Below are 14,772 nucleotides of genomic sequence, written 5' to 3' on the forward strand. Positions count from 1 at the left end.
GAGTGAAGTGCCAAAGAATGGGGCACACTCAAATTCTACAATGTAGCCATTAAAACCACTGGAGAAAGTAGGAGGATATCTTGGTGGGGACAATGATGAAAAAAAGGAAGCAAATTATATAATCAGATGGAAGTGACTTCAGAAGAAAATGCACAGGGAATAATGGTGGCAAAGCAAAGGTCTGTCCTTTCTCTCTGACCCCACGAGTCAATGGAGAGGCAAGAAAAGGAAATGTCCATTTAACTGGTTTTCAGAAAAAAAAGTGGTATCAAGTGAAAATAGGTGTCAGACAAGAGGGGGTAGAAAAAGATATGTTAGAGAGAGGATTCTAAATATAAAGCGATTTATTCACAATAAAGTGATACTAAAGGGATACAGGGACCGCAGCTGTAAATGAGGCTATAGGATGAGAGTTGGTGAAGGAATGGCACTGGAGGTACCCTAATCATGGCACTATTAGCTAAAGCTATTATGGAAAATAGCTTGAAGGCGCATGTTAATGATAAGGGATGAGCAATGTTGAGTCAGAAAATCTGATTCAAAGGCCAAGTTATACAACTTACCAGTGTCAAGCTTCCAACTAGAATGTTAGCATGATAGGAGGCATATCCTACATTGATGAGAAGGTATGGATGGTCTATTTTACACTTTAACCTGGTAGGTCTTTTCTAATTTCTACATTTATTGTTGAGTAGAGTAATTATGACATCAGAAGGAAATCATCCAATCATGGTTTCTGCTTTTCTTTTAAAATTTCTTTGCACTTTTATTAGTCTTTCACCTCTTCTCACTATCTAGACTTCTTCCTTTGTTTCACCTCTCCTCTATTATATAGGTTCTGGTATATTGTTTAATGTACCAATTTTCTAACATCTTATTTTACGTTTGAAACTAATTTTTGACAATTTTGGAATCCAGAATCTTAAAAATACTTAACCACAGTGGCTCATGTCTGTCATCTCAGCACTTTGAGAGACCACGTTGGGAGGATTGCTTGAGCCCAGGAGTTCGAGACCAGCCAAAGCAACATAGTGAGACCCCATCCTATAAAAGAGAAAATAAACAAATATCCAACTGGAGTGTAATTCTTGTGCTGAATCACCGCTATCATAACATCAACCATTCACATTTTTGAAAGTGAGCATTGCTTTCTGGATGACCACAACATCATGTGGGCCTATTAGCATTTCCCTAGTAATGCCACCTTGTGACATCACTGAAGGCATAATGTTTGTATCTACACAGTGAGCCTCTCATATGCAGAATAAGGCAACGTTTTCAAACAAAACATGAAATTTTGTGGCACAGCACCTGGTGAGACTGTGGGTTTGACAAATATCTCACCAGTTTATCATCAAGTTAAACATTATTATTTTTTATTAAAGCTTAATAATTAAAGCTTAATTCTGCAAGTGAAATTTATATATACTGCTTTATTAGTACATATATGACACTTTGTTTTCAAATCTTGCCATAACCCATTTGAAGGAACTTAAGCTTTGGAGTTACAAAATTGCCTCTGCTATGACAGAGAAGAGGAGGAAAAAATGCTTAGATAAGAGCAATTTAACTTGAATGGAGGAAGTGGTGAGTTTTGTCATGTTAGAGGCTCAGTGAATCATGAGCAGGTCAAATGTGCCAAATAGCTTCATTGAGAGACTGGTTTTCAACACTAAAATTTTTATATACGATTAGCTTTGATGGAGAAATTGAAAAGGATTGCCCCACGTCAAGTGTTGCTTTGTTAAGTGTGCTTTGCAAAGTACAAGTATCTGCCAAGATGGTAATAATTAGGAATTACTTTTTGATAGCAACCTTCTGTAACAAATGTAATTAACATAGAATTTTGAATGCTTGCAGTGTCTATATTGACAGAAGGCCAAAGACTTGTTAAGCCAGCTAGCTCGGCTTTTTATAATGGCTGGTCAAGATTGCAGATGCCGCCTACAGAGACAAAAGTCATATCTGAGGTAACATTGCTCATTCTTGGAACTCTTTACATTTAATTTTTTATTCAATATTTGCCTTCTTATTGAACTATAGGCTTCATAAAAACAAGGATCATGTTCTTGGAATTTTGCATAATGTGTGGCATGTTATAGCCTCTCAATAAATGTTGGTTAAATGAATAATCTAATTTAATTTAGGAAGATTATTCAAACTGGCAAACTGTTAAATAATGCATTGACTTCTTCTATTACTCAAACTTCAATTAGCAATACAAACACAAAATGAGCAGGAAAAAATAAATTTAATAAATAGCTTAGCAACTTTATTCATTAGTTTCTACCTTCTCTTTCTTCAATAAATCTTTTCCTGGAGATAATTTTGATCTGCCTCTTGAGGGCTATGTAGTCAACAGAGAATGGTCCCATGGGTAGCAAATAGAAAAACCCAAGAGTCTAAATTGACAAATTACACAATCAAACCCTAAAATGTTTATATGTACAAAAATAACATTTGCTATTGTTTGAGACCTTTGTGTGTCACCTGTTAAATACTGGAGAGTTATTAAAATCCCAGTATTATTTCATAGTGCAACACATAAAAATAATTCTGAGTGCTCTTGAAAAATGTTTCTTAAGCCATATTTGAGGGGTTTAGTTACTTCACTGGATATTGACCCTTTTGAATAATTCTATTCTAATTCGCTATATATGCTGTTGTGTGTATGCATATAAGGTGGCAACAAACTTACTTTGTTATGAAAATGTTTTTTGAAAGATATTTCTCTCTAAAATAGAAAACATTGGAGGAATCAGTCAAAGAACATCTAACAGGCTAATAGCTGAAAAAGCTGAAGTTAGTTGGGACTTAAATTGCATGCCAACATTTAAAAATCAATAGTTCATTAAGGAGGTTAGCTTCAAAGTTAAATATCAGGTGTGCTACAAAAGTTTCAAGAAATAAGTCATTAGGCATACCTATCAACAATTATGTTCAATTTGTAGCCATTAATTAAAATGACAAAAAAAAATTATGTCCCAGAAAATAAATTTGACTCTTCCAGTCACTTGTTAGGAGCAAAGGTGCATTACCTAAAGCTATCGGGGCTGCAGATAATGCTGTGAAGTTTATCCTAGATATCCTACCGTCTTTGAAATCAACTCAGCAGTTTTGCTTTGGCTGAAAAAACTACTTTTAGTTAGATACGTGAAGCCAATCATAAATTCCTAAAATTTTTCTCTGAGGTGAGATGGTTGATGCAGGCTATTTACGATGGCCGCTATTTTGCAAACCCATCTTTAAAGAGAAATGCTTCATGAATGTAATATTGTGAGGACAGGGGAATGACAGGGGCCATTGTTAATGCAGGGGAAAAGCTTCCCTTTCACCCTCTGAAGTTTTGCTGGAAAATCAACTCACAAAATGCAGACTATTAGGATAAAAGACTTACAAATTTATTGAACAACATAGCATAAGGGAATCATAGTAGAATGATTACCCAATAGCCCAATGAGGTACAGATGATAATATACTCATCTTTTTAGAGGAAAGGAAGATGGGAATGTTTGTATAATTTTAGGAGAGTAGTAAATGAATTTCAGGGGAATTCAATGGGCTTGAAGAATATACAATGGCCTGGGACAAAGTCTGTTCGCCCTACAGAGCAGAAAACGGTTTGTAACAGAAGTCTGCCAGTTGTGTTGACAGACTGCAGTCCTTCTTCCTGTGAGTTCAGTTAATTAAAACTCAGGCAAGAAACTGTTTTTTCGTTTGCTTACTTGTTTTATCCTTTAATAGTTCTGGACTTTAGGCAGATAAGGGAACTTTACAGAGCAGCTTTATTCTGTGCTTTGGGAGAGACAAAGGATTGAGAGGGAAGAGCTGGAAGAGAGGGGTATGGCCAGAGAGACCGGCTAGCTTCTTCAGTTTAGCATCTCAAAGCACCATATTTTGGGATATTCGTGTCTGAGCCTCAGCATTAAGAACCTACTCTCAGTAACTACTGGCAGTGCAAGGTCCTTTCAATGACTACTTTTACTAATGTGAACCCAAAACATTCCAGTGAGGTAGGTAAAAACCTCAGTTAAATGAGTGGAAACAGAATTACAGAAATATGGAGTTTTGTTTAAGTAAAGGGGAACAACAGAACGCAATCCCATCGATTTTGATGCTGACAGTGATTGAAGTATTAGTGGTATTAAAAGCTTTAACAGTGGAGCACCCAGGACCGGAAATTCTTCCCGAGTTTGACGAGTGGGAAATTACAGCAGAGAATCTGGAAGAAGAATAACCAATAGGTCAAGAAAAGCAATACTTAAATTCACTTCTGAGCCGAAATTGGGCATTTTGGGGGATGGGTGTGGCAAACAGCAGTCGAGTTCTTTAGGAAATAATTAGGGACATTTTCAGCAGCTCCCGCCACCTACTATGTCCGGGTTACCGCGGGATCCACAGAATGGAAGTTGCCCGCCAACAGGAAGAATGCCTCCTCCCTCTGCAGGGCTTCCACTCTCCCCTCCAGGGCCCCTGGGGACCACAGGGACCCGGAGGAGCTCGGCGCTGCCTTGTTTTCCTTGTCTCGGGACTGGCGGGGAGGGCGGAGGCGCGGCCTTGCGAAGGTCAGCGGAGGCCACCCCGCGCTCACAGGCTCCTGCCCGCTCGCTCTCTGTTTCTCTGCAGCCCCGAGGCTCGCGAAGGTAGTAGGCGCCCCAAGCTCAGCCCTCAAGAGGCCATGGCGAAGTCCAGGGGCCATCTATACCTTTGGATGTGCTTGACTGCTGCGCTGGCATCTTTCCTGGTGGGGTTCATGGTGGGTAAGTGAACGAAACACCGGGGCTCGTGACTCTGCAGAGATAAAGGGAGAAATCCTGGAGCTGGAAGGGACTGGGCTGTGCGCTAGCTCTGACTCACTGGGCTAGATATGATAAACTGCAAATTTCAGCAAAACTAGAAACCAGACGGAATGTATTTTGAGGTTCCTAATAGACAAAATGTGCTTGAAATTCAAATTTATTAAATGTTCACTGAGTTCACTAAAGACAACCTAGAGCTGTCACTATCTGCAGGGATGAAAAAAATTATTTTATTTCCAAGCAACATTAGTGAGTCAAAACTGTCAACTAATGCGGGCAGCGCTAAAAGCAAAGCAGAACAAAACGAAACAAAACAAAACAAAACAAAACAAAAACGCTGCTCTGTATTTAAATAAATATGTGTGGAATGTTCCCTATGTGTCAGGGACTAGATACTCAGGGGAGAACAAGAAAAGCCATGCCTTCATGCATAATGTGAGAAAATGAAAGAGCTTCCCTTAAATAAAACTCCTTTTAAGCATCTCAAAATTATATTGCATATCAGAATTTATAGGTTTTCTGCATTTAATATGAACATTATTTTTTAAAGCCCACCATGATCTATTTGTCAGATAAAGACTTTTTGGGGGGAAGGAGAGAGGGATGACTTCTAGTTTTAATAAAGTCAAAGTGATTTTGTGGATGTTTGTGTATGTTTGTGCATTTTTTTCCCCCTCAGGCTGGTTTATTAAGCCTCTCAAAGAATCAACCACTTCTGTGCGCTATCATCAAAGTATAAGGTGGGAACTGGTATCTGAAATGAAAGCTGAAAACATCAAATCATTTCTTCGGTGAGTTTTTTTTTTTTTTTTTTTACATATTTGATCTTAAAACTCATGTTTAAAATATCACAGTGAGAAGCATATTATAACTGGTTATATTCATGAGGACCGTCTTCTCTGTGTGAAATTACAAAATTGGTCATCAACTTATGTTTATGTGTGGTTTTTTTTTTTTTTTAATGTCTCTTTAAACCACTCTTGGGGTGAAATCTGTTAGAATGTTATAAAAGTAGGTCTTTCTTCCCTAACTTTACATAACAAAAAGTATCTGGTTGGCTTATTGAGAGATGTTTCAACTTCATGTAACTTTGGATCTAACTGAATGTTATTCTTTGTTCATCAGTGACTGAGTTTTAATCAGCAATTTTTTAGCTACCATATTCTGTCAGAGAAAGTTAGATGCTGGTTGACTAAGTGATTTAGTGGAAAAGTGATCCAAGTGTCTGATTCTGTCTGCCAAAAGTTAAACCTTTATCCCATCTTGCAGGTATAAGTTTGTTGTTTACAAATAAGACAAAATGAAACCAGAAAGAGTCATTGCAAATCCTCTAGCTTCTAACCATGAAAAACAGTGGAAATCGGGGGGGTGATCATAAACTCCTTAAGAACAATGGCCATAGTATTTATTCCTGTATTCAGACTCTTTCAAATCAGTGTTTTTTTAAAAATCAGCATTAGTGAAGTATAATTTACATAAAAGAAACTGCATCCCTATGAACCCTACAATTTGAGAGTTGTGACAGATGTATGCTATACTGAACAAACCACCTCCTCCATCATGCTACAAAAATATTCCATTATGCCCTTTGCAGTTTGTTCCCCACCCCCCTCCATCTCTGGCACTAGGCAATCACTAATACATTTTATGTCACTGGAGATTCATTTGCATTTTCTAGAATCTTATTTAAATGGAATCATATAGTACATGCTCTTTTGTATCCAGCTTCTTTTACTCAGAATAATGATTTTGAGATTCATCTAGATTGTTGCATGTATTAGTAGTTCATTATTTTTATTGCTGATTAGAATTCCATTGTATGGATATACTGCAATGTGTAGTTGATGGAAATTTGGGTTGATTATAGTTTTTGACTATTGTGAATAAGATGCTGTGAACAGATGTTTACAAGTCTTTCTGTGGATATGTGGTTTTATTTCTCTAGAAATGATTGAGTTTGATGATAAGTATAACTTTTTAAGAAAATGCCTAAGATAAGTGAAAATGGTTGCATCATTTTGCATTTCTACCCCAAAGTAAGGAAATCAGTATTCCAAAGAGATATGTGCACTCTGATGTTTATCACAGCAGTATTCACAATAGCCAAGATACCGAATCAACTTGATGATCAACTTCCATCAACAAATATTATGGTGTATATACAGGATGGATTATTACTCCACATAAAAAAGGAAAAAAATCCTATCATCTGTAGCGACATGAATGGAACTAAATGTCATTATGTTAAGTGAAATAAGCCAGGCACAGAAAGATACATATTGCATGATCTAACTCATATGTGGGAGCTAAAAAAAATTGATCTCATGGAGATAGAGAATAGAATGATGGTTACCAGAAACTGGAAGGGCAGTGAGGAGGCTGGACGATACTGAGAGGTTGGTTCAATGGGTACAAAAATATAGTTAGATAGAAGGAATAAGATCTAGTATTACATAGCACAATTGGGCAACTATAGTGAACAATAATTTATCATATATGTCAAAATAACTAGAGTGCACTTGAAATGTTCCGAACTCAAAGAAATGATAAATGTTTGAGGTGATAGATATCCTAATTACCCTGATTTGATCATTACTTATTGTATGCTTGTATCAAGATATCATATATACCCTATACATGTGTACAAGTAGTAGGTAGCCATAAAACTTAAAAATAAAGAAATAAATTTAGAAGTCTATTCACAGCTTTGGCTTATTTTCTATTTAGATATATGTTGTCTTCCCCCTGTGGAGTTTTTTGTTTGTTGTTGTTGTTGTTGTTGTTGTTTTGAGACAGAATCTCACTCCATCACCCAGGCTGGAGTACAGTGGTGCGATCCCAACTCACTGCAACCTCCATGTCCTAGGCTCAAGGGGTTCTCCCACCTCAGCCTCCTAAGTAGCTGGGACTACAGACATGCATCACCACATGCAGCTAATTTTTTAATTTTTATTTGTTTGTTTATTTTTGTTGTTGTTGTGATTGGTAGAGACAGGGTCTCATTATTTTGCCCAGGCTGGTCTCGAACTCCTGAGCTCAAGTGACCCACCCACCTCACCCTCTCAAAGTGCTAGGATTATAAGCATGAGCCACCATTCCCAACCCCCCTATGGAGTTTTTAGAGTTCTTTATATGGAGTGGACTCTTGAATAATGTGGGCATAGGGTGCTGACCCTTCCATGCAGTCAAAAATCCACATATAACTTTTAACTCCCCCAAAACTTAACTATTAATAGCCTACTAGTGACCTTAGCAATAACATAGACAATTAACATGTATTTTGTATATGTATTATATGCTGTATTCTTACAATAAAGTAAGCTAGAAAAAATAAAATTATATTAAGCAAATCGTAAGAAAGAGAAAAATCATTTACTATTCATTAAGTGAATGTAGATTTTCATAAAGGTCTTCCCACAGTCTTCATATTGAGTAGGCTGAGGAGGAGGAGGAAGAGGAGGGTTTGGTCTTGCTGTCTCAAGGATGGCAGAGGCAGAGAAGGTAGAGAAGGGGAGGCAGGAAAGGCAGTCACATTCCATTTAATCCTTAGACATCATGTCTGGTTTTTACTTTTTCTTTTCTCTAAACATATTTTTATACACTACCAGTTCTTCTTCCAGAATTTGCTTTAGTTTTAGTGCCCGTATCATATAAAGGACCTTTTTGTAAAAGAAGTCAAAAGCAGTCTTGAATAATGTAAAATCTTCCGCCAGATTGTCTAATGTCATCTTGTTTTCTGGCATTGCTTCTTCTGTCTTCTTCCTCATCATCTGGTACTGGTTTAGAAGTACTCATCTACATCAAATCATCTTCTGTTAATTTTTCTCGTGTCTGCTACCTTTGAATTTTTCCAAGATTACTAACATGAAACCCTTCATCCCTCAACCTGTTTTTACATTTTTTTTTTTTTTTTTGCCATATTCACAATCTCTTTCGTGATTACCTTGTTTGGTTCTGTCATCAATCCCGTGAAGTCATGTACAACATCTGCACACAGTTTGCTTTAGCAGGAATTTATTGTATTGGGCTTGATGGCTTTCACAGCATTTTCTATAACAATGATGGCATCTTCAATGGTGTTAATTCTTTCAGAATCAAAACCACAATGAGATACCATCTCACACCAGTTAGAATGGCCATCATTAAAAAATCAGGAAACAACAAGTGTTGGAGAGGATGTGGAGAAATAGGAACACTTTTACACTGTTGGTGGGATTGTAAACTAGTTCAACCATTATGGAAAACAGTATGGCGATTCCTCAAGGATCTAGAACTAGATGTACCATATGACCCAGCCATCCCACTACTGGGTATATACCCAAAGGATTATAAATTATTCTACTACAAAGACACATGCACACGTATGTTTATTGCGGCACTATTCACAATAGCAAAGACTTGGAATCAACCCAAATGTCCATCTGTGACAGACTGGATTAAGAAAATGTGGCACATATACACCATGGAATACTATGCAGCCATAAAAAAGGATGAGTTTGCGTCCTTTGTAGGGACATGGATGCAGCTGGAAACCATCATTCCTAGCAAACTATCACAAGAAGAGAAAACCAAACACCGCATGTTCTCACTCATAGGTGGGAACTGAACAATGAGATCACTTGGACTCGGGAAGGGGAACATCACACACTGGGCTTATCATGGGGAGGGGGGAGGGGGGAGGGATTGCATTGGGGAGTTATACCTGATATAAATGATGAATTGATGGGTGCTGACGAGTTGATGGGTGCAGCACACCAACATGGCACAAGTATACATATGTAACAAACCTGCACGTTATGCACATGTACCCTAGAACTTAAAGTATAAAAAAAAAAAAAAAAAAAAAGAATTTCATGATGTTCTATTGGGGTTCTCTTCCATAGGACTGACAATCCTTTCAATAGAGTGCAATGAGCCTTAAAGATTCTTATTATGACGCCTTGATCTAGGGGGCAAATTAGAGAGATGTGTTTGAGGGCAAGTAGACTACTTGATCTCAGGGTTTCTGGGTAGCCAGAGGTATCTTCCAATACCAAAAGAACTTTAAAAGGCAGTCCCTTCCCGGCAAGGTATTTCATGACTGCAGGAACAAAGTATGGGTGGAATCAATCTAGAACATGGGTTTCTGTTGTCCAGGCCTTCTTGTTGTACAACCAAAACACTGAAAGCTGGTGTTTATCTTTTCCCTTCAAGGCTTAGGGGTTAGCAGCTTTATAGATAAGGGCAGTCCTTATCATAAACCCAACTGCATTTGCACAAAACAGTAGAATTCCCCTATCCCTTCCTGCCTTAAATCTCAGTGCTTACATCTCTTCCTTAGTCATAAATATCCTTTGTAGCATCCCCCTCCACCCCCAGAATAGGGTACTTTCATTTGCATTAAAAAACCTGTTCAGGCAGATATCCTTTCTCCTCAGTAATTTTCTTCATGTCATCTGGGAACTTGTCTACTGCCTCTTGGTGAGCAGAAGCTGCTCCTCTTTTAAAAGTTAAAATTCTTTCTAAATTTATCAAACCGTCTTTTGTAGGCATAGGATTCTCCACCTTTACCTTTCTTTTGCTTTAAATTATCATAGAATGACTTTGCTTTTTCTCAAATCACATTAATTAGAGTCTATAGATATGCCTTTCTTATAGCAATCCTATACCCACATAAAAGCTACATTTTCAATACAAGAGAAAAAGGTAATTTGCAAAAGTACAAGGTTTTCACACTTGTTGGCACAACTGCCACGACTGCTTCACAAATTTTTCCTTTTTTTTTTTTTTTTAACATTAGTCCTTATGCTGGATTTATCTTGAAAACGGAGGGCAATCACAGCTGCAGACCTCAATCTAAGGTATACCAAGCAATTCATCTTTTTCTTATAATGTATCATTAATGGCGCTTTGTATGGATCCCATGGTATTATTCAAGGTTTACAGTGTTGTACTAAACACGGTGAGAACTACGTGAGAACCATGAGAGATCTTTTTTTTTAAACTGCCATAAGCCATTTACTGGAGAAAGAAACTGTTCATGTAGTGATGATTAGGGAGATGATTAGCATCACACCATGGTTTAAGCAGATAGTCACCGCAGGAGCTCACTGCAAGAGCAATAAGCTGTGGCTACAAAAGTATTACTGTAGTACACAATGTATTACAGTTAACTTTACATAGTTATGATTTTATATTGTATCTTTATGTTTGTTTACATTTCTGTAGACTGCAAATGGCACCATGTAGTCTGTAAGTGTATGAATATGTTTTGATACATTTTAACTTTTTATAATAGATGAATGTTATTTTAAAATAGTAAATGATAAAATAGATATTATTTGCATGTACTTCATGCATTCGTGACAAACCTCTTCTTACTTTTTTAATATTTCTAGGCTATGTGGTTCATTTATGAGTTTTTTAAAATTGCTGCAAATCTCAAAAAAAAAATTCCAATATATTTATTGGAAAAAAAGTCATATAGAACTGGACCCATGCTGTTCAAACCTATGTCGTTTCAAGGGTCAACTCTACTCTAGATATAAGTCTTTTGTTGGAAATGCAATGAACAAATATTTTTTCTCCAGTTTGTATTTTGTCTGTTTGTCCACCCTTATTTGCAGATCAGAAGTTAAAACCTTATTTTGATGAGGTTTAATTTATCAATTTTTCTCTTTTGGATCATGCTTTTGGGTTCATATCTAAGAACTGTTTGATCTGGCCTTTGACCAATTTTGTCTTCTTTTTTCCCCCAAAGGTTTAGAATTTACCTTTTACATTAAAGTTTCTGAACTATTTTGAGTTATTTTGCGCATAAGGAAAGGTTTAGGTTGAGTTTATTCTTTTGCTTGAGAATGTCCAGTTGCTCTATCACCATTTGTTAAAATGTTATCCTTCTTTCATTTAATTGCTTTTGCATCTTTGTTAAAAATTGATGGGGCTTATTTGTGTGAGTCTATTTCTAGATTCTCTCTTCTGTAGAGACAGAGTCTTGTTCTGTTTCTGAGTTTTATATTCTGCCCTATTGATCCAGTACCGTGCTGTCCTGATTATTAAAGTGATATAGTAGATTTTAACAAAGCATAGAATGATTCCTCTTACCTTATTCTTTTAAACTATTATTGTAGCTATACTATATCCCTTACCTTTTCATTTAAAATATATAATAAACACATATTTGTCTAAAAAATTATTGGTGGAGTTTTGATAGGAATTACATTAATCCTATAGAGCAATTTGGGAATTATTGACATTTTTGCTATGTCCAGTCTTCTATTACATGAACATGGTAAGTTTCCAATTGTAGATCATCTTTCTTTTATCAGCATTTTGTAATTTGCATTAAGCAGATGCTTTATATGCTTTGTTAGATTTACATCTAAGTATTTTATTTTCTTTGGAGCAAATGCAAATTTGCAAATTTGTTTTAATTTCACTTTCCACATACTCTGTTGTTAACATATAGAAATACAGTTGTGTTTGTGTATTGATATTGCATCCTGTGACCTTGCTGAACTCTAAGAAGGTTTTGTTTGTTTGTTTGTTTTGATTTTGGGGGTGTTTTCTGAGACAGTCTTGCCATATTTCCCAGGCTGGTTTCAAACTCCTGGGGTGAAGCGATCCTCCCACCTTGGCCTCCCAAATTTCTGGGATTACAAGTGTGAGCCACTGGACTTGGCTGGAAGGTGGGAAAGAGTTTGGTTTGTTTGTTTGTTTGTTTGTTTTGGTTTGTTTCTTGTAGATTCATTGGAATTTTCTATGTAGACAATAATGTCATCTTCAAAAAGGGAACATTTCATTTCTTTTTACTTTCTAATCTGTATGCCTTTTACTTTTTTAAGAAAAATTGCCTCTTTGTGCTGACTGGAACTTCCATTACTCTGTTGAATGCAAGTAGTAAGAATGGATATTCTTTTCTTTTTTCTGATCTTAAGGAGAAAGATTTAGTTTCACCATTAAGTATGACATAGCTGTCGGTATTTTGTTGATGCTCTTTGTCAAGAAAGCTCCCCTCTATTCCAAGACTGCTGAGGGTTTTTTTCATGAATGGGTGTTGAATTTTGTCAAGTGCATTTTCTGTATCAATTCATATGATCATATGATTTTTCTTTTTTAGCTGGTCGTTAGTGTAATTCCTTTATTTCTTTACTAATTTGGGAGGGGGTCAAGTTTAATCCAGAGGTATGTTATAGTTTTCTCCACAAATGCGAAATTGTCTATTTGTCCCATTAATTTGGTCACTTTTTGCTCTATGTATTCTGAGGCTCATTCATTAGGCATATACACATGGATGTTGTTACGTCTTCAAAACAGAATGACCTTGTATTTTTATGAAATGTGCTTCATTATCTTTAGTAATAATGTTTTTTTTTTTTTTTTAGTAATAACGTTTTAAAATCTATTTTATTTCATATGGATGGAGCCACGTCAGCCTTCTAATACTTATGTTTATATAGGATGTCTTCTTCCATCTACTTACTTTTAACTATCACTTTCATTAGAATTAAAATGTACCCTCTATAGAGAGAACACAGTTGTCACTCGCTGTTTTATCCATTTTTGTAATCTTAATTTAAGTACGCCCTCTGTGGGCAACATATAATAGATATTTGCTTTTCTGTCCACTCTGGTAATCTCTGCCTTGTGAGTGTTTTGTCCATTAACATATAATATAGTTATTGATCGATATAATTAAACTTAAGTCTGCCACTTTATGGTTTGTTTTCTGTTTTCTTTCTGTACCTTTACTCATTTTCTGACTTTTTGATAGTGGGAAAAATATATGAAATTTTATTTGAATTTATCTTTTGGCTATACCTCTTTGGCTATACTTTTTAGTGGATACTCTAAAGGTTATATTACACATATATAATGTTTCACTGTATGCTTAAATTTACTACTGCCACTTAATATAAAATGGAGAAACTCACATTTCTGTATGTCCATTTACTCTCTCCTCCACCATCCTTTATAAAGTAGCTGTCATATGTATCATACATACATGAAATATAAACCTCAAAAAATGCTATATTAATGTTATATTTTTTCTTTGAACATTTATATGTATTGTAAACCAATTAAAGTTAAAATTAGTATTTCATGTTTCTTAGATATTTATCTAATTCTTAGTTTTTCTTCATCCATAAAATTCTTTACTTCAACTTTATTCTCTAAACATATTTTTCCTGAATATAGAATTCTGGGTTGACTCTGCTAACACACATGAAGTTTTTAGAACTTTAATGTTTCACTGTCTTTTGGCTGCTGTCATCCTATGAGAAGTTTAGTCATTAAATCATATAACATGTATCATTTTTGTCTTTGATTTTCAGCAGTTTTACTATGTGTCTAGGTATAGTTTTCTTTAAATTTAGCCTGTTTGGGCTCTCTGAGCTTTTTTTTTTTTTTTTGTTGAGACGGAGTCTCGCTCTGTTGCCCACGCTGGAGTGCAGTGGCAAGATCTCAGCTCACTGCAAGCTCCGCCTCCCGGGTTTACGCCATTCTCCTGCCTCAGCCTCCCAAGTAGCTGGGACTACAGGCGCCCGCCACCTCGCCCGGCTAGTTTTTTGTATTTTTAGTAGAGACGGGGTTTCACCGTGTTAGCCAGGATGGTCTCGATCTCCTGACCTCGTGATCCGCCCGTCTCGGCCTCCCAAAGTGCTGGGATTACAGGCTTGAGCCACCGCGCCCGGCCATCTGAGCTTCTTAACAATGTAAATTTATGTCTTCCATTATTTTAGGAAGGTCTTGTTTATTATTTCTTAAAATATCTTTCTGCACCATTCTTTCTCTTCTTTTCTTCTAATACTCCAGTTAAACCCTACAGACAAATACACCCAGTGAAGTACATACACTACAGTTAACAGACAATCCCTGACTTATGACTGTTTGATTTAGAATTTTTCAACTTTATGATGGATTTATCAGGGTATTAAATGCATTTTCAATTTAGTAACATTTTTGGCTTTCAGTGGGTTTATAGGGACATAAC

General features: G+C 36.4%; 1 protein-coding gene across 1 annotated transcript in view; it reads left to right on the top strand.

Moving 5' to 3' along the window:
* The first annotated feature begins 1,280 nt into the window (after positions 1-1,280).
* The window catches only part of NAALAD2 (N-acetylated alpha-linked acidic dipeptidase 2), a 64,407-nt gene continuing 50,915 nt past the window's right edge, over positions 1,281-14,772 (top strand). Inside the window, exons 1-4 of the mRNA XM_011952086.1 lie at positions 1,281-1,587; positions 1,861-1,970; positions 4,627-4,760; positions 5,479-5,590. Coding sequence (XP_011807476.1) covers positions 1,918-1,970; positions 4,627-4,760; positions 5,479-5,590 — 299 coding nt within the window. The 5' untranslated portion in view covers positions 1,281-1,587; positions 1,861-1,917. The remainder of the gene's footprint in view (positions 1,588-1,860; positions 1,971-4,626; positions 4,761-5,478; positions 5,591-14,772) is intronic.

Source organism: Colobus angolensis, unplaced genomic scaffold (assembly GCF_000951035.1).
Source record: "Colobus angolensis palliatus isolate OR3802 unplaced genomic scaffold, Cang.pa_1.0 Scaffold332, whole genome shotgun sequence".
Taxonomy (NCBI): domain Eukaryota; kingdom Metazoa; phylum Chordata; class Mammalia; order Primates; family Cercopithecidae; genus Colobus; species Colobus angolensis.